At 44.4% G+C, this 13,761-nt stretch overlaps 1 protein-coding gene across 1 annotated transcript; it reads left to right on the forward strand.

Moving 5' to 3' along the window:
- Nucleotides 1-1,272: 1,272 nt before the first annotated feature.
- On the forward strand, nucleotides 1,273-10,373 carry STOML3 (stomatin like 3). Its single transcript, XM_059144304.1, has 6 exons — nucleotides 1,273-1,380; nucleotides 1,462-1,534; nucleotides 4,486-4,568; nucleotides 6,035-6,238; nucleotides 7,824-7,958; nucleotides 9,311-10,373. The coding sequence occupies exons 1-6, from the start codon at nucleotides 1,339-1,341 to the stop codon at nucleotides 9,533-9,535; spliced, it is 762 nt and encodes a 253-aa protein (XP_059000287.1). The 5' UTR covers nucleotides 1,273-1,338; the 3' UTR covers nucleotides 9,536-10,373.
- Nucleotides 10,374-13,761: the final 3,388 nt, after the last annotated feature.

Here is a 13,761-nt window from a genome sequence, read left to right on the forward strand (position 1 = left end):
AAGGAATGAGAATTAAAAAGAAATTGGAATAGTGATTAAAGAATAAAATAAGAATAAAAGGGTCAGGGGTGCCTGGGTGGCTCAGTGGGTTACAGCTTCTGCCTTCGGCTCAGGTCATGATCCCAGGCCCCCCCCCCCCCCCCCCCCCCCCCCGCATCAGGCTCTCTGCTCAGTAGGGAGCCTGCTTCCCCCGCTTCTCTGCCTACTTGTGATCTCTGTCTGTCAAAAAAAAAAAAAAAAAAAAAAAAAGGAAAGAATAAAAGGGTCAGCCAGACTTGTGTGTGTTCTACAAACTAGAGTTCTAAGACTTGACAAATTGTCTAATGGAAGTGTTTAAAGCTACGAAGTTTCAGGTGATTGAAATACGATTTGAACTTAGCATTGCAGGGCAATATTCTTTAAACCAAAATGCCCCTCTTATCATAATGTGTGTTTAGCAAAAAGACATCTGATGTAACAAATCAATGTAAAAAATTCCTTGAAAAGTCAGAAATGTTAAATATCCGTGTCTGACAAGTCCCTGTAATATCTGTATGGGAATAAAGATAGTAATATACATTTATTAATGTAGATATTAATGTATGGAGCAAGTGCCATATAAAAATAATCTCATATAGTCCTTGTCAAATCCTTCAGGGTAGTTGACTTCTATTCCCATCCTATAGATGGAGAAGTGAAGGCTCAGAAAGATTGAGCAGCTTACCCAAAGCCACAGCTTTGATAGGTAAGAGAGCTCTCACAGAAATTCATACCTACAGGCTCTTCAAAACATTTTCCCTGCCATACTGTCACCCTTTGGGGATACTAGTAGGTACTAGTAGGTACTAGTAGGTATCTTGCTTTCCAACCTGGAGAATCCTGGGCGCCCAGGAATGTGTCTTTTAAAATGGTCCTTTAATGATTCTGATGGAGCTAGTCCATGAATTATACACTGGGTAACATGCTTTATGAGTTTTGAGGGTAATAAACCATGTCTGTGCTACTAAATATCATGGTAATTGTTATTATTGATTGCTATGAGACTTTCCTTGGAAGGGACAGGTCAATTTCAATCTAAAACCCTCAATGAATAGTGTGTGTGTGTGTGTGTGTGTGTGTGTGTGTGTGTGCACGCGCACGTGTGTGTCTTTACTGCATTTGCCGGTGTGCATGGGTTTTGATTTCCTCAGTGCCACCCGGCATGGCCAGCACTCTGTATAGTAGCTTTACTCATGTGGCTGAATGGGTTTTCTAAGAACCATGTAAGTTACAGGCTTGTTTCATCCTCATTTCTTAGGCATCAGCAGTAAAGGGCTTGGTGTATGTGGCTGGATCCTGTTTTCCCTTTCTTTGCTGCTGATGATCATTACCTTCCCCGTCTCCATATGGATGTGCTTGAAGGTAACACCCTGGGAAATAAATTGGGCTCTCTCTATGAGCTGATGAACCATTAGGACTAAATGCTCTCCCTTAATCTCTTAGATCATTAAGGAGTATGAACGTGCTGTTGTATTCCGACTGGGACGCATCCAAGCTGACAAAGCCAGAGGGCCAGGTAGGACACTGTGGTTGCTCCTGACAAGGATCATGAGCACCTAATACTTCACTGTTGCCCCCGAAATTTGCCCTGGCAGCCTCTCTTGAGAAGCAAAGAAAAGGCAGCTGGAGCCCTTGCCTGTCTGTACAATGGAAAAAAGATGTTCTGTTATGCAAGTAAACAGGCATGACCACTAGACCATTAGTTTGAGAGACTGGAAATCCAGCCCTGTTTCCCAGCATTCCCTCTGAGAGATTCAGTTTACAGGACCAAAGTGTGGCTCTGTTGGATTGGCCGGACATCACTTATTACCAGGACCACTGAACGAATGACATAAGAATGAAGGGGGGGAGTAAGTGGCCAAGATAGATGATTAAGTTATTCAGGGAGAGTATTCCGGGAGCTGGGTTTTGATTCTCACTCTTTGAAAAGCGCTAACGGAGGGGCACCTGGGTGGCTCATGCTATCAGGGTCCTGGGATCAAGCCCACATCCGGCTCTCTGCTCAGCAGGGAGCCTGCTTCCCCCTTTCTCTCTGCCTGCCTCTCTGCCTACTTGTGATCTCTGTCTGTCAAATACATAAATAAAATATTTTTAAAAAGAAAGAAAGAAAGAAAGAAAAGAGCTAATGGAAAAGTAAAAGGTAACTTCTCCTGGAAAGTAGATTAATAGAGCAGAGAGCTGGAATCCATCACACGACTCCTTTGGTCAAATGTAGTGTTTCTTTCCATCCTTTCTCCACTTGAGAATGAAAACTGTTCCAAATTCTTCATGTTATAAAAGGATGGGACTTTGGGGGGTGGGGAGCAGACATGGGAAGGCGTTAGGTCCTAAAACTCTAGAAGTTAGGTACTGATTTAATTCTCATAACTTCTCCTGGTGTATCTGTAGTTGAACCATACGAAATTGCTAATATTTGTTTTTGTTTCTCAAGCATGACCATTTCATATGATACATTCTAATATTTTGAAAGGAAGGCCATTAAAGGTAGCATTTTACAAGATACATGAGAAAGAATGGTCATTTGCAATACTTCTTTAATAATATTTGTTTTCAGCCCAGTTGCCTCCAACTGGGCTATAAGCTCCCTGTGGGGCAAGACCTTTCTTAGTCACTGTGATACTGCGTGTACTCTGCACTTGGCCATGCACTACGGTAGGTGCTCAGGAATCTATTACATTAAAATATATATATATATATATATATATATATTTCCAAAGCAGAAGCTTGTTAAAAAGCCCTGGTCATTTCAAGTAGTATAATCCTACTTGCCTAATTTCATAAAGGACCAGAGGGGAAAGAAAGCAAGAATGACTTATTATGGATGTTCTTATGAGTTTGTCCAAATAGAAGTGTTAGACTCATCCAAATGAGATATAACAGATATAACAGCCTCTGCCTTCGGCTCAGGTCATGTTGCATCTGGTGGGGCCAAGCTTATAAGTCAGAGTAAAACTGGATTTGGGAGAAGTAGACTAACCATAACTTGGAGGACTCTAGAGAAAAGTGGATCTCTTTTAAATGAATTTTCCCAGAAGGTTTCACCACTAAATGTCCCAGGATAACTACTCTCGTCATACATGTCTCTGGGGCTAATGAGTTACCTCAGAAAGCCATGAGAGCTAGAGGGAAACAAGCCAAATTGCTAATGGAAAACCTCTCCACTTTTGTAAATTGTAAATTATTCTTTAATAATGAAAGAATAATGAAAGTTTTAATAATAAGTGCTGCTATTCCTTGAGCACATCATACATACCTGGCCCTGTGTTTAGTACTTTATTTCGTTATCATGTCGAATCATGCTTAATCTTCACTACCCTCTTCTAGAGATGAACTAATTGAAGCTCAGGAAAGTTATAGAAGTGTTCCCAGGTCACAACCTAGTAAGTGCAAGGGCTAGGACTTAACCCTCTAGTTTTAGGGGCCATGACCTCAACTGGCTTCCTGGTATCAAGAAAAGGAAGTAAATCAGGCAGCAATCCTCACTACAAATCTCAGGAGAGTTCAGAGACCGAGAGAAAGAAAACACCTTAGCAGTGTCTTCTGTTGATGTTACCAGCCCTTTGCATGGTATATATAGCCTACAAACGGGTTTCTTCTTTAAAAAACAAAATAATGGCACAAAATCTTTCTGGTGAATAGAAATGGATTGGAGTCCCCATCTTGCTATGCCTTGTGGTTCTAACCTTGGTAACTCTAGCTATTGAGAACACTGGCCAGGCTAATGTTAGGGATTCGTGCATGGGAAATCAACTGAATTTTCCTATCTCTTTCCTTCCCCCACTCAGCCCCAAACCCAAATACTTCATGACTCAAAGAGAAGTTAGAGGGTTTTAACTCTAGGACGCCATCATATTTGAACTAGAACATAGCTCTAGAGAAACAAGAAATTCTGAAGTACATTGGTTTTAGGGACTTAAGAAGGTTTTAATTCTTAAGATTTTAAGAATTTTCTTAAGATTCTTTAAGAATTAAGATTCTTAAATTCTTCTTAAATTCTTGTAGAATTAAAATCTTCTTAAGATTTCTATAATTTTTTCAATACTATTGAAGATGAATGAGAATGTTGACAGTCATTGACATTTAAGGTAAAAAAAAGAAATCTATTACTTAAATCTTTTGTGCAGGTATCTTTAGTAAGGACACCAATTTCCAAAACATCCTTTTAGATTAATGTCAAATTCAACACTTGGCTAGAAGTAGGTTGAGTGGCTTACAAATAAAATCTAAAAATTAAATATCAAGGATCTTTGCTCTTTGCCACAAGAGTTTAATCTCTAGGGAACCATTTTTCTTTAGTCACTGACTAGGAGGAGGAACTAATTTTCCCCAAAGTTCAAGGTGTGTATATTGAAGATCCTCTGAGAAGCATTTGTAGTCCATTGAAAATAATGGATCATATAGTTAGGAGACAATTTGTGGCAGTTAGTTTCAATGCGGTGAAATTTTAAGCCATATTTTCTCTCCTAGGTTTGATCCTGGTCCTGCCCTGCATAGATGTCTTTGTCAAAGTTGATCTCCGAACTATTACTTGCAACATTCCTCCACAAGAGGTAATTCAGGTTAAAGATATGCTCTTAGAAATAAAACCTGTATCTTTCTCATTCCACGAACAGTTGATGTTTTACAGCATGTTTTCAAACGATAAGGGACTGGCTTGAGGAGCTCTGGTGGGTCTTAAAAACCATGGGGCTTTGCTTTTCGCACTGACAATAAAGCCAAGGGCAAGGGCTGCCTTGCTGTAAGACTTAGAATGACTCGGAGGGCGGGGGGGGGGGGGGTAAGTCCCAGAGAAGAGAGAGAAAAGATGTAGTTGGCAGAGAAGCTGAGATGGAGAGCAGTAGCCAAGATGCTTGGAAGAGTCAGATAAGTCATTGTATAAAGCGGTTGAATTTAATTTGGTGGAGGGCAGGGTTTGGTTAGGATATTATCCTTGCTGTCACCTTTCTAGACTTTTTATTAAATCTCTGTGCTTCACTTTTTTTTAATGTGTGATTGGATGCAAAACAGTGGATACCTGTAAGGAAAGAGCACAGATCCCACTTGCATTTTTATTTCAAATAATTCTTTTCCATTCTTAAAGTACTGTAAATAAATATCCAAGACCAGTAACAGGGCATTAGAGAAGAGAAACAGAGTTACAAAGAGCCAAAACGATTCAAGAAGAAGAAAGAAAATGTGAGTAGGGTCTACAATGCGGAAGGGCAGAGGTGATGAGAGGATTACGAGTTGATGTTAATTTTCTTCTCTGTGGTCCAAGAAACTCAGTCAAGACCCAACAATCCGGGGGGGGCGGGAAAAAAAAAAAAAAGACCCAACAATCCCATCGCCATGTCACTGGTAGGAAGTACAGAGTCCTTACTTTGGGCTTCAGCCTGTGTCCTAAGAATTGGAGATGCTTAGTGACCTACCATGGGCCTTTTCTGGCTCCATACTCCCCCGTTCTAGGTTCGGCTCCTACAGTCCTGCCAGAGAGTTCTCACTGGCTGCAAAACGCCTCGTCACATTATTCAGAAGGATTAATACGGAGCCTCTGTGGAAGCAAAGAGATTTCCCTTTATGTGAAAACAGAACATGGTCTCTGGTGACATCTATGTTTTCTAAGCAGCACTGCTGTTCATCAAATCTGATAAAACCTGAAAACCAAAAAGATGGCTGGTGTCAGGGAAAGGAGCGTTCTATCTCTGTGTAGAAGGTAGAATTCCACCGAGTTCCTACTTGCCACCTTTTAAAATAGGAAGTGCTTAGGCTCCCGTGGCAAATCAAAAAGCTTCTGCCCATGGGGTGTAAGGCTCCCTAAGGTGAAGTTACAGAGATGGATACAGACGACCCATGGGTGGGGATTTTGTCGCCAACCAGGATGACATTGTACGGCAGCCCAGGGCAGAGTTTGGGTGATGCTGGCCTGAGCTGTGGCGAAGGGTCTCCTCCTGGGGAGAGGGCTCTTAGGCTGGCTGACACTGTCCGTCACTGTGACAGTCATAATAAACACGCGATCTTCCCTGTCCTTGCTCTCCAGATCCTCACCAGAGACTCCGTGACTACGCAAGTGGACGGAGTCGTCTATTACAGAATCTATAGTGCTGTGTCTGCCGTGGCTAATGTCAACGATGTCCACCAAGCCACATTTCTGCTGGCTCAGACTACCCTGAGGAATGTCTTAGGGACGCAGACCCTGTCCCAAATTTTAGCTGGCCGAGAGGAGATTGCCCATAGCATCCAGGTAAAGACGCTGAGAACAAATAGCCTGTGTCCTTAGTTCATTTATTTTGATTATCAGTGATGATCAGCTATCAGTGGTTCAAAGAATCCGTCTCACGTGTGTGTGCATGTGCACTCACACGTGCAACACACACACACACGCATACAGCTGCTGGAGACACTGGGCCTCGGTTTGTGGTTTTATTCCTTTATAATCACAAGCTCTAAGTTTAAATATGTGAGCAGGACATGGGGAGCTGAAGGAATTGGACACCTTACCTATTTTTTTTTTAATTCAACATACAAATTAGTATTGTACATGTTAGCCTTTTCTGAGGAGGTTAGCGTCCTTTTTAATTGAGCTTATTCCAGAAGAAGGGCCACCATTTCTCAGACAGCCCATGTGTTTCTGCATTTCAATGGAATATTTGAACAGGATTCAACTGACACCCCGCAGGCCTGCCATCCCTGGGAAATCCAGCACGGTGCTACCTAGCTCGGTAGTTACGGTGACAGTAATCAGAATTCTAGTAATGGTGAGGATGTTGCTGTTATCCATCTCACCCCTCGCCCATCCTAGTTCATAGACAATTACATTTCTATGTGGCCCTTAACCAATTATGCTTTGATTCTGAGCCTCCCTTCTCTGCGTTAGTAGGGAATTTCAGCTTTGGTCCTTGGCATATCTTCCAATGTCTACTGTGACACGAAGACCCAGGCTTTATGAAATAGCGTTGGTTCTTTAGAACTCCCCACGTCATTTGTCAGAGCCCCACGAGTTTGACAACTCAGATGTTTCCCCTGCCACAGTCCAGTCCCTGGCTTCTTGGGAGGTCTCACCATCTCCACTGTTTTATGGAAATTGTGGAAAGGCAAGAGATGGCTTGCCATTTGGTAGCAGAGATCTCTGCCCCTGGCCTCGGAGGAAACAACTTGTCTGATTTCATTCTCTCACAAGACATTCTTTCCCACCCCTCTCTCTGCAGGATAACCAATAGGACATCCTCAGTGGTCTTAAGTTTTTACAAAAGACAAGCATATCTTTGATTTTAGGCTGCTGTGCTCTAAAATATATATATAAAATATATATTATATATATATGTAAGTAAGCATATATATATAAGTAAGCATATATATACAAATATATTTATATATATAAGTAAGTAAGCATACATATATGTAAATAAGCACATATATATATATATACATATATATACACATGGCTGGCTACCTGTTTAAAACTACCTGCCACAGGGGAGAGGTTAAGCAGAGCAAGAGCAAGGCACAGAGTATCTCAGCAAGTACCCAATACTATTTATTGAGTTATTGTGAGGCATTGGTAGATCTCTTACGTGTATTATCTGCAAAGCTCATGAAAATCTCGAGAGGAACCCTTTTATAGGTGGAACAATTTGTAAGGAATCAGAGAGGTTAAGGAACCAGCCCAGAGATTCACAGCTGCAGATGGAAGAGCCAAGACAAACCCTAGGAGTGCCTGGGAAGGCTATACCTTGTTGCTGGCTAGATGTCTGTGACAAGAAAATGCGGGATATTTGCCCAACTCCCTTGTCTCCTGACCAATACCCTTTCTTATGATTTGGAAACAGACCTTACTTGATGATGCCACCGAACTGTGGGGGATCCGGGTGGCACGAGTGGAAATCAAAGATGTCCGGATTCCGGTGCAGCTACAGCGGTCCATGGCTGCGGAGGCCGAGGCCACCCGGGAAGCCAGGGCCAGGGTAAGAGCTGCTCCGTCCACACTGGAAGGCAAGATGCCTAGCTTTGGAGGAGAAAAAGCTAGACCTTGAATGGAAGATCAGGCTTCTCGGTGATTTTGATAAGAAAAGGGTTGCTTATTTACAGTTTTTACTGAGAATTTCCTCCTGAACTAATATACCTTGAGGAAGTTGGGCAACAGGTCTTGGGACAGTCACTTGCCCAGTGACTTAGCAATGTGGGTCCCAAGTCTGGCTGCATTTCCATCCCCTAGAGAGAAGTCAACACAGCAAACACTAACTCTGAGATCTCAGCTCACACTCCGTGAAGCTGATTCTCTTGTGGCTCGGGAATCTACATTTTTATAAAGTTAGCAATTCTGCTTTATTATTATTTTTTTAAAATTATGGAAGTATAACTGACTGGCAAAACTAGAGTAGTTTCTGGTGTACAGTGTACTGATCCACCAGCCCTATACATTACTCAGTGCCCATCGCAGCAAGTGTAGTGACCCCCTGGAAGCTGGCATTCCGCAGTAGCCAACCCCGTGCCCGTCTTTTGAACATTATTGTTAGGTGTGGTTAGTGAGCTGGACTGAAAGGGAATGGTGGGGTGATTAAACCCAATCCAGGGTAGATGACACACTATAAGCCTACCCTGGCCTCGAATGTTCTTGAGTCCGCTGGGTCTATAGCCTTCATGGCTGCGGAAATGGGTTTCCCGGAGTATCAGAAACCAAGGGAAGATGAGAACCCTTTTGCCTAAGCTCCTCAGAATCTTCCTTGAGAACCAATGAGTTTTCCTCTGCCCTGGTCCCTTTCCCATCTCTGCTTTATCTGGGAAGCTCCAGCAGCTTCTCAGCAGCTTCTCGGTTTGGCACAGAGACAGTGAGTACCTGTGGCAAATCCGTCTTGGGCAGGAGAGAGCTAGATGGGGAGCCAGCAAAAGGGAGAGCCCTCCTGTGGGTGTTCTCAGACTGCCCTGCCTGCTGCTGGCCATCCAGGGCGGAGAGAACTTGAAACAGTCCTCACACTGGAAGAATGAGGCTGAACTGGCATCAGAATTAAGGTCTCCTAGGATAAGAAAAAACAAGGGGGAGAAGCGGGTGCACGCCTTGAATTTCAAACTTCTCTGAAAGCTAGCGTGGGGGATGGGGAGGCTCCAGAGTAACTGGTCAGCATTATTCCCCTAAATCACATTAGGATGCGAAACTCTCACCCTGGCCAAAGCAGGAGCAGGATGAAACCGGATGGCAAAGTGGGGTTGCGGGGGTGGGGGTGGGGGTCGCAGGGGCAGACCAGCCTGGGGCGCAGCCAGAATACGACTCACAGTTGCAAACATTTCTTTCTGAGCTCTTTTATTTCTGCCGGCTTAGGTCGTTGCCGCCGAAGGGGAAATGAATGCTTCCAAGTCTCTGAAGTCAGCCTCCATGGTGCTGGCCGAGTCCCCAGTAGCCCTCCAGCTGCGTTACCTGCAAACCCTCACCACCGTGGCCACCGAGAAGAATTCCACCATCGTCTTCCCTCTGCCCATGAATATCCTGGAGGGCATCGGTGGTGTCAGCTACAATAACCAAGAGAAGGCTACGAACAGAGCCTGAGGTTTTGGGCTGTGGTCAGCCGCTGCTTGGGGAGCTGTTGCCAGTTCTCTCGGGAGAACCCAGCGGTCAGAAGGACTGAGAATTGCAACAATATTGAACCAGAGGGACGCCGCTGCTAGAATTGCATTGGCAGAAAAATGCCATAAAGCCTCCCCCCAAAAGTGGGGGGTCTGGTTATATTATCCCAGAGCATAAACAGCTTTGCATTATCCATATTAGTCAGTTAGCAGGCATTCGACTTAAGGCAGCAACTTGCTTGCTTGCAGCAGGGGGAAGAAATCTTTGCAAAACCTTGGCTAAGATTTCAGCAATAATTTTGATTGGTTTTAAGAAGCTCTCTAGATAATTTATAAAGTAACACAGGCCTCCTCTTTATACTAGCTATTTGCTTTTTATAATTCCCAAGTAACTATTTGCTAAATCACCCTCCCACCCCCTCACCCCCCAAGCCTCCGTGTTTGAAATCCAGATTGATTTTGATGTGAAAGGCTGAAGAGGCACCCAGGCTGCAAACTCATCACAGCGCCTGGGGCGGACTCCGTCCCAGCTCTCTTGTGCCCATGACCAGGGGCCAATGCTTAGCCTCCCGGCAACTTTGCCAGCGGCTGGGACAGTGCATGGCACTTACAAGCGAGAATGATGCTTATGACTGGTTTTGTTGGTTGGAATCAATGGGGAACATCCTGTGAACTCCATGTTTTCACCCCATTATTAGACCCAAGAGCCACCAGTAGTTAAGAATTGTAAATGCCATTCACCGCCCCCTTCCAAAAAACCCCTAAACTGTTCAAAATAAAGAAGCCATAGACTAGAATATAGATGTGATGTATTTTAAAAATTGCTTTGTCAGATTTATTTTGTTGCCGTGGTACAGCTTTGAGTTGTATTTTGAGCAAAGGGCTAGGATTTTTTGTTACCATGTACTGATTGCTGTGTGTGAACACCGTGCTCAGCCCTTTATGGATGCCGAGAAAAATCTTTATTTTGCAGATGAGAAAGTTGATGGCAAGAGGTTGGAAACTTGCCTAAGAACCTGTCGCTAGTTTGGGGTTAGGATTTAAAACTAGGTCTCACTCCAAAGTCCTTGCTCTTAAACATCACCGTGGTTTACGTGGGGCAGGTGCCTGGGGGCGGGGATAGAGCCCACACCCATTCCGCTCTTGCCTTTCAGGTTATGCAAGTGTGGGGGCCCACTGGAGTTTTTCATCGTGTCCAGGACTCTGAGAGCAAGCACACACATGCACACACATGCACACACGCTCCCCACCCATCTCACGCTCCTTTTCACTGCACATGGTCTTCCTGTATAACACTCCCCATCCCACGCTCCCGGCTCTGCTTCCATCCCCTCCACATGCTCCCCTCGCACACATCCTGTCAACGCATAGATATTAACTACATATAAATGTAAAATAGGGATCACATTCTGACTTTCGTTTTGTTTTGTTTTTAAAGATTTTATTTGTCAGAGAGTGTGTGTGAGTGAGCACAAACAGGAGGAGCAGGAGGAGCAGAAGGAAGAAAGGAAACAGGCTCCTTGCTGCGCCGGAAGCCCGATGCGGAACTCGATCCCAGGATCCTGGGATCATGACGCGAGCCAAAGGCAGATGCTTAACCGACTGAGCCACCCAGGCATCCCTGCCTTTGGTTTTGTAACCTGCCTTTTTTTATGAGACCGTATCATACTTGGAATGTGTTCTGGACAATTCACAGTTAATACATTTTTCAGTAGAGTCTAGTGACTCTTTAACTCTAGCACTCATTTTATTTTTCCTGAGAAGCTAAATACTTGCATTTTAACAAAAATTGGGAACAGAAACCGATCTCAGTTCATTCACACCAGCCAGAATCTGAGTCGATGAGGTCATACTGTCATGCAGATGCCTCAGATGACCATACAGCTGAGGAGCAGTGAGTGGTGCAGTGACTGACCACATGCTTGGACACTGAGGGTCACCTGAGCCGGCAGGTCCTACATGTACAAGGACATTTTGTGAGCGCACTTCCTACCCTATTCCAGAAACCCACACTTACTACTTCTTCTGGTTTCCATGATTGCCCTGAAAGTGCAAATCTTTCTTGTCAATGTACACCAAATGCTAAACTAGTGGTTCTCCCTAAGGTCGTGGTTCTCTCACTCACTAGCAGCTCTTTTTTTTTAAACAGACAGGCTGCTGGCATGCCCCTAGGGCCATCCCGCTAGTGTGGAAATGGAGTTTGAGAGCTGTATCAGAATCTCTGTTTTTTTGTTTTTTGGTTCTTGTGTGTGTGTGTGTTTTATTGTTTTTTGTTTTTTTAATTGTTTTCCATTTTTTAAAAAAGATTTTATTTATTTATTTGAGAGAGTGAGAACATACATGAGTGGGAGGGGAAGGGCAGAGGCAGAGGCAGAAGCTGACTTCCTGCTGATCAGAAAGCTCGACAGGAGGCGGGCTGGATCCCAGGACCCTGAAATCATGACCTGAGCCTAAGGCAGAGGCTTAACCCACTGAGTCACCCAGGTGCCCTGTGCAGATGGCGGTTTGAAAGTTCTCTGGGAGATTCAAATTACTCCATCCCTCCCGCATTGTCTCATTAATTCTTCAGCTTGCCATAGGTCATTTATTGTATGGTTACTAAGGGCTGGCTAAAGAGACCTCCGAAGGGAACTGTTTTGGGGGTAAAAGGCATAGAAGAATCAAGGAAGGTCACGGCTCTCCTGGAATGTGACTGCCAAAGACAATATTCAAAACACAGTCGCCCCCGCTTCCTTAGGGTGAAGTTTGTTTTTCTTTTGGGGGAGGGGAGCTGGAGGGGAGTCAAGGCCCACAGAGGAGGAAAACAGCAAACGACCTCGTAGAGAGAAGGAAGAATCCGATCTCTTTAGACACAGGCCTGGATCATAGTAATCCCCAAGCACAGATGACCCGAGGGTGTTTTTTCTGCTTTTCCAGACTGTGGGTCCACAGTCCTCAGCTGCCCCAAGCTTTCCTTGCCCTCCAGATGCTGGGCCAATACAAAGAGATCGAACACACTGGTCCCTGGGTGTGTTTGGCTGTGCCTGACCTCGGAACAGGGATCCCTGGAGAGGCGATCTCTTTTTAGGGTCTGAAACGGGAAATGGTAGGGGAGGGGCAACATCCCCCTTGGTTCTTGCGTAATCCCTGCCCTCCCCTCCCCACGGGCCTTCCAGCCTCTCCCTCTCTCTTAACCCGCTTTTCCCACGACCCTTGGTACTAGAATAGGTAGGTTTTTACCAGACCTTTCTCTTCCTGTCAGGACTTCTCTTACACAAAACTTGACCCTGGTTTTCAAAGTCTTTGTTCTTACTTCTCTGATTTTAGGTATAATTAAATATCCTGGGGTCTAGATAAAAGATCCTGGCTCTTCTTCTGTTTACTTTAACTCTGCCTCTAAGATTCAAAACTGGCTAGCCAATTCCTAGAGATTTGTGCGATTCATAGGCAAACCGAACAATCCAGAAACCCTATCCCAACTGCCCTCTTTATCTGCTCCCACTCTGTGGGCTATTTTCCATCTGCCCAATCCCCCAAAGGCCAGGTACCAGACACCTAGGGACAGCCCTATGCCCTAGACCCCATTGAAATTACTCAAATTGGCTAATCCCTCCTTGGCTGTTTCTGCCCATGGAAACTACAAGAAAGGCTCTCACCCACACTTTCTCTTGTTCCCTCTGCCCCATGACTGACCCTGTTGCATCCCTGTGTGTGGCCCTTTTTGTGGAACGTACCAGCTCCCATTGGAATCTGTGAGTATACTAAGCTTTCTTTTCAATGGCAATTGTTTCTTGATCCTTTGGCCTTGTCATATCGGCATAATAATAAAACTTACATTTAAAAAATATCAAGTCATGAGCCTGGGATTCTCGTCTCCATAGAGAAAGTACTTCTCTCTAATTCAGCTACTCAGAGTAGATACCTGTTGTTTTTCAAAGAATGATTGATTGATTAGAGAGAGAATGAGGAGTAGGGCAGAGGGAGAAGGGGAGAGAGGGTCTCCAGCAGACTCTGTACGGAGCGTGGAGCCGGACACGGGGCTCGATCTCACCATCCTGAGACCAGGACCTGAGCTGAAACCAAGAGTCGATGCTCAACCGACTGAGCTACCCAGGCAGCTATAATATAGGTCATATCCACAGAAAATCATATGTCTGTAAATTGCCAACAAAACTTCTTTGATTTGGGCCACTGCCTTTGAGACCTTCTCTGATCACACTTGAGTATCAC

This window comes from Mustela lutreola, chromosome 13 (genome assembly GCF_030435805.1).
Source record: "Mustela lutreola isolate mMusLut2 chromosome 13, mMusLut2.pri, whole genome shotgun sequence".
Taxonomy (NCBI): Eukaryota; Metazoa; Chordata; class Mammalia; order Carnivora; family Mustelidae; genus Mustela; species Mustela lutreola.

Excerpts from the sequence above, each read along its gene's own strand:
- STOML3 (XM_059144304.1), top strand. The coding sequence starts at position 1,339 with ATGATCATTACCTTCCCCGTCTCCATATGGATGTGCTTGAAG. Across the intron at positions 1,381-1,461 it reads CCATATGGATGTGCTTGAAG|ATCATTAAGGAGTATGAACG; the intron begins GTAACACCCTGG and ends TTAATCTCTTAG. Across the intron at positions 6,239-7,823 it reads AGATTGCCCATAGCATCCAG|ACCTTACTTGATGATGCCAC; the intron begins GTAAAGACGCTG and ends ATTTGGAAACAG.